This window comes from Manacus vitellinus, unplaced genomic scaffold (genome assembly GCF_001715985.3).
Source record: "Manacus vitellinus isolate BGI_N305 unplaced genomic scaffold, ASM171598v3 scaffold_60_pilon, whole genome shotgun sequence".
Lineage (NCBI taxonomy): Eukaryota > Metazoa > Chordata > Aves > Passeriformes > Pipridae > Manacus > Manacus vitellinus.
Genome location: NW_021940687.1, coordinates 1,427,444 through 1,445,160, shown reverse-complemented (window position 1 = coordinate 1,445,160; position 17,717 = coordinate 1,427,444). Strand labels below are relative to the sequence as shown.

The 17,717-nt window shown below is 45.1% G+C and overlaps 1 protein-coding gene across 1 annotated transcript; it reads right to left on the bottom strand.

Moving 5' to 3' along the window:
• Positions 1-2,150: 2,150 nt before the first annotated feature.
• PLEKHB2 (pleckstrin homology domain containing B2) lies at positions 2,151-13,194 on the bottom strand. Its single transcript, XM_008930180.3, has 8 exons — positions 13,036-13,194; positions 12,872-12,919; positions 12,118-12,270; positions 11,275-11,377; positions 10,357-10,396; positions 8,094-8,183; positions 6,841-6,955; positions 2,151-4,785 (listed from the first exon to the last, which is right to left on the bottom strand). The coding sequence occupies exons 2-8, from the start codon at positions 12,906-12,908 to the stop codon at positions 4,649-4,651; spliced, it is 675 nt and encodes a 224-aa protein (XP_008928428.1). The 5' UTR covers positions 12,909-12,919; positions 13,036-13,194; the 3' UTR covers positions 2,151-4,648.
• Between the last annotated feature and the right edge of the window lie 4,523 nt (positions 13,195-17,717).

Here is a 17,717-nt window from a genome sequence, read left to right as displayed (position 1 = left end):
TTTAATTCCCTGCAAACAGACAAGATTTTTTGCCTTTAGGAGGTGGAACTAGCTGTGGTCATTTACTGTCTTTGTCAAAGCAAAGTTATTGATTGTACCCAATTGCTCTGAAGCAATTCATAAACAGGAAATACTAACACAGCAACCAGTAGCTTTTTGCCCAGAGCAACATCTGTGCTCCAAACAGCTTAGAGTAACACAAAACAGTACAAATCTGCTGATAACACAGTGTCAAATGGTAAATCTGGATCAATGCTGCATATATCCAAGATTAAGCATTTCTGAGTCAAAGCCTTCAACTGCATTAAAAAAGAAATAGGCCTTAATACTAATCTTGGTATAGTGGTGTTAGTGCAGAGTTACTTTGCTGATTTCAGACATTACATCATGTTTATTAAATGGTAACTGAGATGACTGAGGCACATCAGCCTGAGCTCTAACTACAACAGACATAGTTGTCTTAGTTCATTTTTCTACCAAGTCAAGTCACCCTTGTAATTGCTTAGGAAAGACTGGAGGGGCACAGAATTTATCCTTGGCAAGGTTTCCTTGCCAAGGAAACCTCCTGTAAGCTGACTACATGTTTGAAAAACATACCTGTCTAGTCTAACGACATAAGAAATGTCAGATAAAGGCTAGTAAACAAATCAAGACAAAACAATTACACTTAAATATGAATTTTATTTCTAAGGTTATTTTGCTATAAATTAATAATGAGAATGAGGACATATAGTAAAAGCAGCAGTAGATAGAGAGTGCACAAGAACGTAAAGAATCTGGGGGAAACATTTGCATGCTGCCCTCCGTGACTAACACGTATTTTAGTCTCATGTTGAGGAGAAAAAGCCACAAACACATCTGAGGAACACGGGTGTGGATTTTCTCCTCTACTCAACTAGCTTAGTTGGTTCTATCACCTACTGAATCTTCACTGAAGAACAAACAAAACAAAGCCAGTGTTGGATGACATTCAGGGTATTTCCATCTAGACACAGTTTGGAATGTGCTTCGGCCTGGGAAAGATGTGTCTTTGCTGGAAGTCAGTGCAGTTGCTCTCTACAGAAATGCTTCCCACTCCCTCCTCTCTAGTTCATAAGCCTTTACCCACTCACTAGAAGAGGCTAGCTCTCTAGCCCCCCAGGTTCATGCAAAAGAAGCCAATAGCTATGTTTTCACATGTAACTCAGAATTTGGGAGGGGGCTCTGGTTCACCTCTTTAGTGTGGTCAGACTTATCAGAAGACTGAGCCTTCCTATGCCCCTCCTGGGAAGCCTGGCTTTGTCCAGCTGTCCATAACTGAAAGCCCAAAAGTAACTAGTCACAGATAACTTGTGACCTCTGTAAGCACTGACACAGAACCCTGAACGGACTGTCACTGCTATACAACAGATTTATCCTTACCCCATAGTGCACACTGCACAAAAACAGTGGTACTGTAGTACCTGTGGACCTCCCACAGCTTTCGGGGGGTCAAGTATTGGGCACCAGGTAGGAAAGCTTGTGCTTGGATACTATGCAGATAGAACTGGAATTACAGAGTCATGAAAAGCACCATTCAGAAACAAACAATATCATTTCAATCTGCTTTGAAAATGATCTTGCCATGCCTGCTGCCTCTTCCCATCACTATGGTACCACCTGTCTGCAGAACCTTGCATGGCAGTGCCTTCAAACCCCGAATCCCCTCTGGCCCTACTCCTTCAGCTCACACCAGCTGCAGATAACATGAAGTACTGGGCTGGGCAGAGAAAGGCTACAGAGTCACGACTGTGTATCCAGCCAGACATTATTCCAGACCTGACCAAACCTCCACTCTGTTCCTGAGCAACAGGAGACACAGCCATGTCTTCAGGAAGCAAGTCTGAGCTTCAACAAGCAGTGACCAGGTGGCAAGCCCTATGCTGTGGCTGGGTGCACCAGGACATTGCCACTTGAGTTTCTGCAGGGAGATCAGAAAGGCTGCAAGCACCTGCATTTAGATAACTGTGATCTTGAATTTATGCTCTAGCACAGTTTTGTACATTTGCTTTCTGGCTTCTAAATGCCTATGCTACCAAGATGGAAAAGTAGCTCATGACTTTTGTATAAAAGCAGCCTTTTGTTTCCAAGATGGAACTAGATACTTTGGCTTCAATTTGTAATGTGTTTTCCCATTTAGAAGGGACAAGGTTATTTTTTTAATGGAAAATTACTTCAATTTGAACTTTAAAAAAGATAATTTCTTGCTTTGAATTCAACCCAGGAATGTTTTGCAATCAGCAGTCTTTATTTTATATACTTCAGTTGAAGAAACTGGGGACCTGGACAGTTATCTCCTGAAAGCATGAGAGACATGTTCCCCTGCTGTGATCATCAGCTCTTGAGGAAAAAAAACACCAAAACCCCCCAGATGACTCACTTGTGTGACCCCTTCCCAATCATCACAAAATTTTAAAAAATCACATGATGTTCAATTGTTTTATTCTCCCCCACTCCTCACAAGTTAAGAACCACAGAGGGAGAAGAGGTAAAGATATTCTGCAAAACTCGTTATATTGCAAAGCACAAACGAAACAGCAGCATAGACTTGTAATCAACTTCAAGGTTATCTCAAGGATTAGAAAAGGTAGATGTTTGTTCACTTACATTCCAGTCACCATCCCTTTCTGACCTCAAGGGTACCAGGCCTCTAAGAGGCCTTCAGTACTGTACCCCAACTTCTTTTGGTTTAGACTAGCAATAAGAAACTTCCACTTTAGTCCTCTTTTGCACCTCCAACAAGTCCTTTCAGTACACCCCACTGGCAGAACATGTGCAGCTGTGTTAAACTGTGAAAGGACATGCATGCACATTGGTGTACAGCTCCAGCCAAAGTCTCCTGAAAGCAGTTTACATTCCCTGCATTAGGCCCACTCTTAATAATGCAGCCAAGACTACATCTGTCTGTTTACTTCCAATGATTCCAAGTGGTTTAGTTGGTCCTAAGAGTCACGAAAGCTTAGTGTTTCCCCTGGCTGCTACCCAAACCCTTGTCCAACCCTCTGTTGCTTAAACAGGTAGGATGGAGCCCAGAGAGCTTTAGGATGAAACGGAAAAGGTTGGGACTTGATCTAAATTTATATGGGTGCAAGTTCTCATCTATTTTCATCTTTCCTGACATACCTGAAACCTCGTGAATCATAAGGAAATTAACCTATTTCTGAATGAAAGCATAAGAAAGACTTAACATTAAAACAATACGAATACAGAAAGCTAAAAGTGCAAGTATAAAAATAAGTCCTCTTACTCTAAGAACTCAACTTAGGCACCCTGCCTCTTTCACCTGAATAAGAAAGCAAGTGCATTTCTTCAGAACTTTCTTTCCCCTGCCAAGCACAGCTCAGCATGGATTATAACAGGATGGGTAACAGGCCACGTAACACACAAACCAGCTGCACTCCAGCTGACAGTCATAGCACAGCAGCCTGCAGGGGCACACTGTGTGAGGGAACCAGGCATACAAACAAAGCCAGCCAGGTTCCTTGGAGTGTTTTCCACAACAAGTCATGAAGGGGAGAGGAGACCTGCTGAATGTGAGGGGGAAGTGTGCACAGAACAAATCCAGGCTCAGCTGTGCTCAAAACTAGTTGCAAACAAGGAACCTGGTTAAGGAAGCCTTGGCAGCTGCAAGGCAGACACCTCATCCTAACCCTGGCAAGGCAGCTGATATCAAAGTGCTGGTGTGCAAGGACTACTTGTGCTGCTTGTCTCTGCCCTCCTGACTGTTCCTGCCTGCAGAGGAGCTGGTAGCCCCAACAGGGCAAGGGTTGTCCACATTAGTTCTCCTCCTGCAGACTCTGCAGAGGGACAGCAGTGAGGAGCAGACACTGCACAATGGCCTCTTCCTCAGCAATGCAGCTGGGGCGGTGTCCGAGGTGACCGCTCTACAGACAAGGAAGACCACGTGCAAAGTAAAGATCTGCTGCTTCCATCTGACCAGAGAAGAGTGGTTCAGGATAAAGAGGGAAGTGGAATAACAAACATTGGTCTTCCTTGCCACTGGTCATTCACATTTCTGGGAGAATAAAAGAACTGAGGAGTGCTGCCACCTCTTAGTGGTTTGCTCATGTGTTCTCAAAGACAACCTCACCTAGATGGTGTGAGAGGCAGGTACAGGACTCCACACTACCATCTGCAGGCAAGTCTGAAAACAAAAACATCCTCAAGCACGGCAGACTACCTAACACCAAGGAGTTTCTGCTGAGCTGTATGTTTGCCCAGGGAATGTTTAGAAGCCAGTAGTATGTATATACTGATGCAGGGCTCCTGTAAACCTCTTGTTTGGACCAGATCTTAGACCACCCAAAAAATCCATTTTTTTCTATGGTGTTTACAATAACAGTCTGTTCATAAAGCAGGTGACTGTTGACTGCTACCATGTGACATTGGTGCTCATATTGATCCTTATAACTCCAAATATCAGAATTCAAGAGCAGCACATGCCATCTCCAATCACTTAACTAAACGGTGCCTTTAAACTCTCATTAAGACAGTTAAGAATCAGTTATTAAGATGTCACTACTGAAAAATAACTATTGCATTTCTTAAAGTTTAACAGTAAACAACATTGCCAATATATTATTGCACACAATAAAGGTTTTTGGAACTACAGAGATAAGGAACGGGTAACCTAGAAGACCCAGAACAATGATCCCAGGGCCATTCCAGTTGCTGCTCCAGCAAGCATTCCCAGAGCAAGATCTCCGTCGCTGTCACGGTAACGCTCTCGAATGATGACATGGTTTGCAGGAGGTTGGCCATAAGGTCCTAGGAAATAAGAGATTGTTAGGAGGAGGGCAAAAGAAATGTGTATCTAAATACCATGCATTGCAATTCACCCTCTTCCTTCAGCTGAACACTACAGTGATGACACTACAGAGGTAGAATCCATTTCTGCTTTGGATTCAGCCTTCACATTAATTAAATAAGTCCAGGGGCCTAGCAACACTTCTAGCCTTGTAAGGGCTTAATATCTGTGAGGAAAACTCATCACAAATGTAAAACTCAACATTGTTCTGCAAAGAACTTATGAATTGCTTGTATCATCCTATCAAACACTTTGTGGATTTAATGAAAGAAATGGGTCTAAAAACTTATTCAGCCTTGAAGTTACAGCAAATAGAGTAGTTCCCCCCCCCAAAAAAAAAAAAAAAGAAATCTTTGGCATCTCTTAAGCCAGCAGTTTATCAGAAACTGTGTATCAGTTATTTACTCTACATTTACTGCCTAGTGCTTCAATTCACCCTTCACATCCTGGACTGATCTGTGGTGTGGTGACAGCTGCTACATTTCTTTTCAAACTGGCCCAGTAGTAAGGAATTACCTAAGACTCAAGAAACCACCAACTGATCGTTGTTCTGCACCAGACTTGTACAAGCCCCACCTGTCATGTTTTCTGACTTAGCTCCTACCTGCAAATTAAACATAAGAGTACTGCTCTCCCTTCCAGACATTTCAAGAATATTAAATACTCTTGAAAATCCCACAGTGTTTTTTTGTAACAAATTGTGAAGAAATCCAACTAATACAACTGGAAAAGGTTTTCACTGACTCTCAACGACGCATGACCTCATGAGAAGGATTATGTCACTTCAGAGAATGAGCAATGGAGCCCAAAGTACAGGGGTTTAAGTTGGTCGCTGGGGTGAACCTGTATCCTAAGTTTTAGTTGCAGTGACCCTGGTGAAGGAAAACATCAAGCCTTGGTTACTATGCCCAACCTGTAACTAGTACCTTAACACAGCAGACTTGCAAACTGTTCAGGAGAGTTACTGCTTGATGCTGCATCGTTATTACACAGGTTTCTGAGCCTTGATTTACTTGCTGGAAATTATTAAAAACGGTTCTTGGGACTTTCAACAAGCTGTTGCTTTTCAGCTGCAGAGAACCAACAGAACCCACCTTCCTCTGTGTTTGCACATATATATTCTGTATCTTCAGACTTCACTAACTTAGATGAAGAAAACTTTAAAAGTTTTAGACTGATGTACCTCCCTTGTAATAAAAAATGGAAAAGGCAAGTGAAATAACCTGACAAATGCCAAATGGAAAAAACCATCTCCCTCGAAACTGGAAAAAAGTCTCAATAGATATTCTTGTTTGCGAAGCCAGATCATAAGCAATTAGTAAGTTAAATCTCATTTACATTACCATGCTATTCTAAAGCTCCAATTCTGTAGGAATGGGGCTCCCTATGCAAAACTAACCCTAAATTAAGGCAACTACAATTAAAAGCACACCTTACAATTTTACTCTTTCCTCCTTCTGTTACTGGGCTTGAAAGCTACATAAAAACCTGAACAGAGTAACAGAAGATTTCACAAGGCTGAAATGCTGCCTTATAGCAATTCCAGCACATGGGGAAGGAACCAGCTACAATCTTGCTTTGGGAGTGGATTTACCTTTGAAACTTGCATTTAAATAATGAAGCTAGGTATAAGAGCAACAAATGAATGAAAAGCTCCATCAATGGAGTACTGAATCACAGAATCACATCTTGTTCTGGCTCTTGTACCTTTCCTTAGAAAACATGCTAGTTAGAGAGTTCTGTGTACTTCAAAGAGAGTTTATGAAGTAATTTAACTATGCTTTGATCATAGAGGGAAGGTTAAATCCCTTAATACCAAATTTCACTGCACTTGGATTGTTGTGAAAGGGTGAAAGAACTTGGTTCCAGTTACAAGTTCAGGTTTCTTTCTTTGTACCCCTCTGTTGTGCAGGAGTGGTGGCTGGTAAAGGATGGTGATTAATAGAGTTAAAGCCAGAAAGACTGACTCAAATGGGTTCTCTGGGAAGGTGAAGGCTGTGGCTGACACTGATTACCTTGGTATGGATACTGATAGGGAACAGCATAGGCTTGTCCATTGGAGGCGTAGAAGAGCTGAGGCCCCGCGGGGGGATATGCACCGTGGTACTGATCGTAGCCATAGCCATAAACCTGGGGAGATTAAACATGGCCATTACACAGCTGTTCTTTGCTGTGCAGCCAGTCAAGCATATTGTTCACCTTGCCTTCCTTTCTAATGTAGTTAGAGGTTCACTAAATTATCCAGTCTGTATGACATAGCCTGTCTACTCCCTGGAAAGGATTCAGAACAGCTGCTTGAAAAAAAAAAGTGCTCCTAAGCAGCATTCACTCTCCACTCTTCCTGGATACGGAATGGCAGAGGCAGGGCCTGAATCATCAGGCAGAGCCATAGAAGCCTTACCACTTTCTCCTCTCTGCCCTCATGCCAACAATGGCTCTGGAGAGCTTGGAAGTGCCAGGAAGACAGAAGTTGACCCCAAGAAACCCCAACCAACCTTCCTCTAGCACACTGCAAGTTAATGTCAGGTTTAGGACAAATACTCTGTAGCCGTATGTTTTGGAAGCAATTTTGTTCTCCAAAAGGGGAGGCCCACAGAGGAGGCTTCCAGTACCACATCTAGTTCTTAACAACTAACAGCAAGGGGCTAGAGCAGAGCATCTGTAGTGCAAAAAGCAATACTACTCCAGACTATCCCTGCACATATTACTGCACATCAATCAGAACATCCAGAAATCCCCAATTGATTCTGCCCCAGGGCTGCTCCTTCACTGCAAAAGAACTGTCTATCCAGGAACTGGAGTTATTTTGTTGCCATGACATCTTGGATACAACAAAATCCTTCTGTGTTAAAAGTGACAGCTCCAGTCATTAAATCCTATTTTTAAAACTCCTGATCTGATATCTTTTCAGTGCTTACACAATGTGAAAGTGTAGTCACACCTTCTTTATGTTAGAGGCTGCATGGCTAATATCTTTCAAAATTAGCCAAATAAATTCTGCCCTGTCTCTAAGAAGCTTTATTTTCCAAGTTCACTGAGCAGCCATCGCTTTATACACCTCCCAAACAAATCTGCCTTGTCCCTTTCAGAGGAATTCCATCTCAAATAAGTGACGATAGACAGTTAGTGCCTTACTCTCTGCTGCTGAACAAGCTTTAAAGCTGGTTATGACAATACAACACAACAGTTTGTGTGTACAGTCTGAGTGCTTGAAGGAGGCTGCTTCTGCTGCCTCACTCACTTTAACGTTCCTGACTGCAACTCTTACCTCAGGTGATGGTGTGGCATAAGCTGTGTAGGGAGGAGGGGCCGAGGAAATGGCTGTCTCATCATACATCACATCAGATCCCACGTAGCCCTAAACACCATGGAAAGACAGCAGTTATCACCTTTTCCTACAGACTGGCAGCTGCAGTAGTGCAAGGATTAAACTTGAAGACCCCAAAGCAGAAGTAACCTTTAGCTGTGCTGCATGTTAAGAAAGCAGTGAGTACCTTAAAAAGGCTGCAAAAAGAAAGTACTTGGAGAGCAGACCTGGGAGAATACAAATGCCTGATCAACCACAGGAAGGAGCCATAAAATTTCTCCCTCTGTGTGTACACACACAAGCACATGTGTACATGTGTACATGGCTCCTTCCATTATTTCATAAGCTCAGATTTAGAAATTGCCCCCTCGTTCATCCTCTATTTTCAGATAAATAAGTCTTCCCAACTAAGCTGGCTGCATCCTGGCACCCTAGAGTGGTATCACCAAGTTCTGCAAGAGCAGATAAAAGCAAAAAATGCAGCAGCCAAAAGTGACACCTGAGGCAAGAGCAATAACTTACTTGAATCCATCTAGAAGGAGCTCTCAAAGATAATTAAGGTTCTTACAGTACCCTTAGTATTCTCACCCCTAATATCCAAAACTACAGTGATGTTCTTAGTGCCCTTTCTCAAGACAAAATGCAGCTTCCTTTTTTAATTCACAAGTGAATGCTTCAATAACTCAATAGCCAATGTTCTATTGTCTCCTGGACTAATGAAAAGCATTTGAGAGCATACTATGGTTATATCTCAGGTCAAACTTATGGGGGAGATTCTAAGGATTGCTTGAACACGTTAAAATACTCTTTGAAGCAGTGTTTCCATCACCTGAGGAATCAGCTCACATCTTATCAGTAAAGGTGTCCTGCCACAGGGAGCTCTGTACAGGCAAATGCACAAGCCTGCAAACATCTGTAAATGACACAGTTCTCAAAGCTACAGTCACCCTGCTATTCCAGTTAAGTCAGGAGGCACTGCTGGATGCCTGGAATTTTTGAAAGCTGTGTCAGACACCTACAGATGGACTCAAACCCAGTTACCTGGTTAGTCAAAGTCCTTGTTGGAGACCTTTAATAGCTTTAAAAAAGTGCTAATTTATGACAGTGCTTGTGCAGAGAGCTACCTGCCCTACTTTGAGTAGCAGGGGCCTGCCTTGGCACTGCCAAGTCCTGAGCCATCTGACAGCTGTGTCAGAGGCATGGAAACAGCAGCTGAAACCAGAAGTCACTGTCTCATACACAGGTGAGATAAAGCCCCTAGAACTAGAGCAGACACTCCACGAGTGTTGTGTCCTCTGCGTGAGGACAAATCCTTCACTTCTCATCTAAGGCCACAGGCAGTGTAGCACGGCTGCAGTCAGAGGCAATTGTGTCCAGGGGAGTCTTGCCATGACAAGTGTTTGCTTTGAGTATCACAAATCTGAGTTATATCATCTGACAGATGCCTCAGTACAGTGGCAATGTTAATGTGACCCATCAAAAACCGAGATAGGTTTCCACAAAACCCAGCATTTCCCCTGAAACAGAAACACCTGGGGTTGGTTCAGTCTAGCCACTGCAGCGTACTCTTGAAGGTGGTCTAGAGGAAAAACAAGTTAGCAATACCCACAAGTGGATGGATGTGGTTGCCCAAAGATACAGTTCTCTATAAGACTCACAGAAAGGATTTTATGATTCCTGATCCTCTCCATAGCTAACATGCCAATGCAGAAATAATATATCCTCCTCAGCACGGTTGCACTCCCCTCCAAGCATCTCTTGCTCCTCCCCTAGTCTCTGTCAAGAAGCATCCCAGGGTGTGATGGATGCACATTAACAAGCAGCTGCTGTGCACGAAGCTTCCCTTAGGACTGCACCCACCTGGGAGGCAACAAACACTAGGAGTGGAAAGTGCATTTTTACTGCTTGCGGAAGGCTTACTTGTTGCCTGCAGCCTCATGCCAACTTTTCCTACAGAACAGCTTCACAAACATTCATTTCCAGAGAAATCATTCCCTGAAATCACTCATTTCCACCCTGCCTGGACTTAGCTGCAAGGATGACACGTTCTTATGATCCATAGGATCATTCTGCTCCCCACCTACAAGCTTTACCATCATGCCCATGACCCTGTTTTTCTCTAGCAGAAAAGGACAGAAACATGATTTCAGAAGTAAACTGCTGGACCACACATTACACTGATACACTGCGTCTCTATCATATAAAGTCTAGGTAGGACACTCACAGTGTTTGTTCTGGCATCCTGGAGAGCAATTTTCCATGCCCTGCAAAAAAAACCCCGTTGGTCAGTGGAATAGTGATAAAAATTAATGCCACCTTTTTCTTTTGGCCTATGAAACAAACAAGGTTAGCAAGCAGAGGGACTGCAGAGTTTAAGACACAGCATGTGTCAAAGCCTGATGATACACTAAAATGAACGCACAAGTGTTACACCAAGACTGAGAAATAATTACTTTCTTTGCAGAGCTAAGAATGAGGAGGAACAGGAGAAGGAACGGATGCAGTTTTGAAAGTCCTCACTGCAAGCACAACAGGGAGGAAATGTGCAGTCGTGCTTAGGATAAGAATAGGAAGAGATGCACCAGGGAAGTTGTATCCCCCGCCTCAACAGTTTCTCTGTGCCGACTAGAGTGTAGGTCTTGATGCTGTTATTGCAGTTGAACAGGAGGTCCATACCCCATGCCACAGCCCTGGGAGCAGGCTCAGTGCACCTCACAAACTTGGCAAACACTGGTGATAGCCGTTATCTAACTCCACACAGTCAAGCTCAGCTGAGAGTTCAAAAAAATGGAGTATTCTTCCTTTTGCTACTGACTGGGATGTCCTCGAGCTATGCAGAGTCATATACTACTTGAAGAATGGCACAAGTCTCGCATATTAATTGTATTAATCAGATTCTTCTGCTCCTCCTCATTCTTCGGTGTTTTCAGTGACTTAACTTGCAGTTAGTCTGCATTAGCTAGGCAACTTCTTAAAGGAGAGCGATGGGGTTTTTTGTCATTGAGAGTCTGCTTTTACTTGCTTGAAAACCTTCTTAAAACATGTCTCAAAGTTTGAAGGAAGGAAAATGATTAGGGAGAGAGAGATAAAGAGAGATAAAGGAGAGAAAGGCAGCAGAAACATTATTCTCTGGCAGACTTACAGGCAGTCATCTGCACTCTCTGCACAGAGGTTGACTGTCTTCCCATCACGGCAAACAATCTGCAGTAAACAGTCTCTCTGCTTCCCCTCTGGAGGCTGGAAATCTGAGTGAGAAAAAAGAGAGGAGTTATGAAGTATCTATAACCAGAATTTCATGATCACATTTACAAGAAGGGAGTCAGTTTAAGCAACAACAAAATAAATTAGGGCCAGTTGTAGCTGCCTTCCATGGCATCAGAACAAGGTACAGAAGGAAACAACCTGTTCTTGTTCTTTATGCTGTCCTGAAAGTAAACAGCTCCGAATGCCTTTCCTAAGAAATGCAAGTGTCTTACAGCAGAACCCATCCACACTTAGCTAAAAGTACTCTCTAGCACTTATGTCCTTCCCTTGTGTCAGCATCAAGTGGAGCACTAACAAATGCTAAAAGTGAACTTAGGAAAAAACTCTGCTGAGGTTTCCCATTTCTAGTCCTGCCTCTCACTCCAGCCGGCGCTATGGTTACGCCAGGAACGCTCTATAATCGCACTGCATAATCACTGCTGTGAACATGCCATTCTCATCAGCATGCACCGTACACTGTCCTCACTGAGTTCTAAGAGGAAGCACCAAACCCTAACCTAACCTATCACATGGTTGAAACCATGCCCCGGGTGTCTGTAAAGGAATTTAGGAGTTGGTGGGGTTGGGGTTATTTAGGGGTGTGGGGGGATTCAAGAACAATGAAGTCCCGCACTTCTTGGACATGTTTACTTCTGCAGTAGTGCTGTAAATGGTGTGCTGAGCAGGCACTGAAGGTGTAAAGAACCTCTGGATACATAAATCCTGAAGGTTTCATTATTACCTCGACATTCATTCCCCACTCTGAGGTTGATGCAGTGGATTCGCATGTGGATCTTATCTTCTAGATCATGGCGATTTTGATCATCGTAGAATATCAAACGGCCGTCAGACCACAGATCAAACCAGTTCTTCTTCCAGCGACGTAAAATAGTACCTTAAAAATCAGACAGTCACTTTTGAGGGCACACATTGGGAAGTATTTGTGTCCTAAAGTTAATAGAAAATAAACCAAGAAATCCTTCACAGTTGTCCCAGACATTCCAAGGTGCCAAGCAAAATCCTCTACTACAACATCCCCACTTGGGAACATTCTAGAATTGGGTTCCATATTTTACTTAGGATTCAAAGGAAAACTGGGTTTATTTTAAGTGCAAAACCTGACCCTTGAGTTCCAACTTGCTGCAGGAACAAGCAGAGAGCACGACTAATTGAAGACATTAAGACAGGGTGTCAGGGAAAGTTTCCAAGTCTCCACTTATACGGAGCAGCATCTGAAGCTGAATGCCAGTCAGACATCTCAGATATGGTATATCCTGTTTCCCAGTTGTGTACCCAAAGGTCACATGGGAATGCTGTCATGACAGGTCATTTTGTGACGTGTCCCAGAACTAGGAAAAAAAAAAACCCAACCCAGGAACAAAAAAGCCCCACAGAGCTGGAGGCTTGTTTTAAGAAAACCTGGGAATTACTAAGCTCTGATGTTATCTGAAGAAGTCACAGTGGGGAGAAAAGGAGGAGAAAGACCCGTGACTTACTTTGCCGGAGCAGCCATCCGCTCTTCACAAATGCCATTGTTGCTTAATCTAGTGGACAGAAGAGGAAGGTGAGGGGGAGAAAAGCAGTTTTCAGTATTTCACAATAATACATTAGAAAGAGGCATCTCAGTATCACCTATTTTAGCTGCATGTACCCAGCTCACCCTGCAGAGAGACACAGTGGATCTCAGCTGAAGACACTCAGCAAGGCACAACCAGTATCCGAGGACTTTAGAAACGCGTGAGTGTAGCGATCCAATGGACTGCCAGAGACCACTTTAACTGGAAAATGCACTTGGAGCTACTGCTCTTAGAAAATGGGGAAGAGACAGGCTGGAGTGACTGCTTCCTGACTCACCACCAGTTCCTTTCAAAGCTGTTCTCTCCGCATACGTGTACTTCCTGCATTCTCAAGTTACTAAGCACCATCACTTCTACCCTACCTCTCTTTTTCTGTACTTCCTCTTCTGTGTTTTGCATTCACTGGCTCAAAGTCCAGCCAAAACAAAAGCTGACACAGTTTTATCTCAAACAGGAAGGAGAAAGCTGTTTTTATGACTTGTATTTCTTTCGAATCATCTCTAGCTCCCTCCAAGAAGAATTAAAATAAGTAAAAGTTAAGCCCATAAAGATTCTCATTTCTCCTCAGCTTTCAAATGAAGCCTGAAATGGGATGGCAAGGACTCTGCGTTAAATTCAGGTTATCATGCGTGACATTAAGCACTCAGCCACCACACTCTGGTTTATGAGCATGCTGAAAAAAAGAGATCAAGCATAGGATATATTGGAAAATGAGTTTTTATTTTATAGCCTAATGGCGTTCTGATTATTGTTTTAAAATGGATTAATAAAAACTCAACTATCTGGGTGCAATTGAACTAGAAAAGAACAAGAGCATTTTAAGTCTCCCTTGAGAAGGCTGCTTTTTAGAAATTATCTGCGGGGCCTGTAAGCCAGTATGAGAGACAGATACTGGAACCTACCAGATAACACTCTACTTGTAGCAGCATAAAGTGGGGTGGGGGGTGGAAGGAGGCATAGTAGATTTGATAGACAGGAGAGCTCCTCCCAGACAAAGGAGTGTGTTTAAAGCTGAGGAGGAGGGAGAAAAAGAAGAGAGTTTTGTAATATTCTAGTAAAATGTAAAGTTAGTAAGCATCCAGTTATTTTCCAAGAGATGCATATATGCCATTTACTGGGTATTACTTGGGGCTGTGCCCTCTTCAGAGTACTGGGCAACACTGTAGCACGCAGGACTACAGCTATCAGGATTTCACATTTAAGAGGTGCCATATCCAGCACAGGCTCGGGTGTCATGGTGGGAACCACCTGCAGGTAAACTTGAGACTCCAGGATAAACCTCTTACTCCTGGCTTTTGAACCAGCTCCCTGGGAAAACAAACATTTAGCTGACAGCCCACTGACATCCTGTCCTGCTTTAATCGTGGTCACTCTCTCCTGCTCTGGGGTCTAAGCAGGCTCTTGTCACTTGTACAGGGAGTGAGCTTTAGAAACAGAGGGCAATTTATCTTCCAAAGTAACAATACGGTACAAAGGACCTGAGTTTCCAACCACCGCAGTATATGATTACAGAGTCTCACAAAGGCTCACACAGAGAATGTCTCAGAGATATCTCGGGCTACAACAGCAAAGGAGGCTTCAGCAGCTGTCCAGCACCTTGCATGTAACCTCAGATGCAACAACTACCTTTTCCCAACACAGAGTTTAAGTGCCCAAAACTTCAGCTCTGAATAGTGAGCAAGGAATCACACAGAACAATCTGTCAGCACTTAAAGTAGGAGGTGCAAAACAATTAGGTATTCTTCTCTGGTCCTTTTTAAGCACAAAGGCTCACTTGAAGTCCTATACAGTATTCACAGTCCACCCACATGATGTTTAAAAGTGTATTTGCAGAGCTGGAAGTTACCCTGACAAGATCAGATGCATCTGAGTAGTATATACTTGCTAAACTAGCTCAGTGCCACCAAAATGAAAAATGGGATTTAACTAAAGATAGATCAATTTATCACCAACCTCAATAAAAGTGCCTTGGTGACTGAAATAAAAGTGGTAGCGCTCTAAACTGAACTCAAGAGTAAATGCAGCAAAGGGGTGGGACTATTCCTTCCTGCTCCCTGGAACAACAATTTTCTGCACAGAATATAATGTAGAATATCCAAGTCTTTTCGAGTTTCCTTCTTGTTCTCAAACCCAGTTGGCTGGTAGGGAAAACAAACTTGAAAACAAATTAAGTGTTTCTACCTACAGCTTCTAATCACTAGAGCAGTTCTGAATAATGCAGTTGAATTAAGAGTGGACCCGATCCTGCAACCCGTGGAGATGGAAAGGGTTTGGCCACAGAGACCTGGCCGTGGAGCTCAGTCCCAGAGACAAGCGGTGCCCACAGGCACCTCACTGAGACTTTATCCCCAAACTTCAGGTGGAGCTCACGAAGCTCAGAGGAGCGTTCAAACGTAACGCGCGTCCTCCCCCTTTAAACTGAGCGAGTTTTCTATTTTTGGAGCTCCTGGCTGTGCACCAGCTGCGCGCAGGCCCTTTCCCCGGGAGCCGTCTGTGCTTTCCGAGCCGGTGCTCGGCACTCCCGGGGCTGCGGCTCCGTCCAGCCCCGCCCGGACTCGGCGGGCAGTGGCCGGTCCCCCTCTCTCTATTCCCCCCGGGCACAGCACCGCAAGCCCCCTGGCCCCGGGACGCCGGGGCGGCGCCGTTTTCCGCGGCTCTGCCCGCGGGGCACAGCGGCGGCCCGCTCCGGGCCCGCCGGCCCGGGCCGGGCGCGCTTACCCGCCGCGTCTCCCCCCCCTCCGAGCCGGGCCCGCGCGCTCCCCTTCCGGCGCGCGCTCCCCCTTCAACGCTGATTCGCGGGCCCGGGCGGGAGCCCCCACAGCCCCCGGGCTGAGCCCCAGAGCCCCGGGCCGTGCCCGGGCAGCGCCCCCCGCCGCGCGGCCCCCGGGCGGTGGGGCCGGGGCCGGGCGGTGCCGGTCCCCGCCGCCCCCGTGCCCCCGTACCTGCCGCCGCGCCGCCCCTCCCCCCCGGGCAGGCCGGCCCCTCCTGACGTCAGTCGGCCGCACCGCCCCGGCCGGGCCGCTCCGGGCCCCGGCCCGCGCCCGCTCCCCTCCGCTCCGCCGGAGCTGTGCACCGCGGTTGCCGGCCCGCGCGGGGCGGCACAGCGGAAGGCCAGGAAAAGCTCGGATCCAGCGGGGAAGGCCAGGAAAAGCTCGGATCCAGCGGGGAAGGCGTGGGGCGGGACGGTGACCCAGTTCCCGCTAATGCCTTTCCCCGCCACGACACGCGGTTCCCCGGCGCTTTAAATGCGTCTCCTCCTGCCCGGGTCACAGCCGGCTCAGCGTCGGCCCCACCGCGCTAAGTCACTCAGGCCTTTCCTTCTCTTCGACATTTTCCGATCCCACGCCATAGCACCACGACAGACAGAGGCAGCCGCTTTGCTGGAGCAGTCACGCAAGTGTTGGAGGTCCGTGACCTCTTACATATAAAACAGCCACAAACTGCAGCTGGGCGATGCTTGGCAGCTCCACTCTCTTCGGGTCAGTGCTGCCCGCACACTGCTCAGCCTTCGCTGATGGGGAATGCACTGTGCCACTAGTTAACCACCTTCACAATTCAAACTGTGTTTCCATTTCTAACCTAAAGTATATGAGATAGTTCCTGTCTAAAATGAGACAAACTTCTTATGGAGATTTAATACTTCCCCATGATAATGGAACTTCCTGTTAGAAATTTCCCCAGCCTCATCCTGGTAATATAGGAGGGAATACCACTCCTATAATCGTAGTAAGTAAAAAGAAAAAAAGACCATTAATTTGTTTGCTTCAACCAATCTCTGTTTTATGACTGGATAATACAGAGAAAATGTTCATCATAGTTACAATTTACTTAATCTGTCAACAAGGTCCTCTACTTGCTCCTACCCATCTACTATCTCTTCTTGAGCACAACAGCACTTCTAACTAGAAATTACATAGAAAGCCTGTGACACTGTACTTCAAGGCTGTAGCGTAGCCTTTACTTTGATGTATCTTTGAAGGACTATAAAAGCAGTGAAGGCAGAACAGGAGGGATAAAGAGAGATCACCTATCTCTGAACAGAACTGCAGGTTTCAGAAAGCACCCGTAAATGAGATTTGTGTAGGTCAAATTCTTTTTATGTAGGAGTCCTTCCTTTGAGGCTAAACCTGTCACCTTTTATTGCTGAAAAAGTATTTTCAGGAACCTGGAGGTATTGGGTTGGAGGTGGAAGGCAAGACAACCTGTACACCGGGGGAGGGAGCAGTTTTCTTCCAGAGCAAAAACTATTCCTCTTGAGGATTTTGGAATCTCAGCAGATCCTCTTCTCGGTGAGCAGTCGCTGGGGACAGCTGCCTTTTTGGCATGTCTTCAAAGCATTGTCTGTCTGGGTTCATATAAAACTTTAGTTTTCAGATTAGGTTTAAAACTATTTTAAAATTCATCAGGAAACTGTTATGGTGTTTCCTGAATGAATTCTCTCCATGGGCACAGAGCATCAAGATTTAGTTTAGTAGCTGTTTGGGACCACCTCCTATACTATTCCAACCCGGGATACTCAGTTAGGGCTGTGAACCCAGCCTCAGGGCCGTTGCTATGGAAGTTCTGTGCCACACAGGTCCCATTTGAGGCTGCAGGACAGAGGCACAGATCCAGGAAACACCAGATCTTCAGCCTGCCAGAAACTCGGGCATACACTGGAAAGCCATGCAAACATCTCACAGGGTTATCGTAGCATTAAATTCTGGGATCTTTTGAATTAAACATCTTGGGCTCTGCATTTGCTCAGAAAACTTTGATCAGGGAG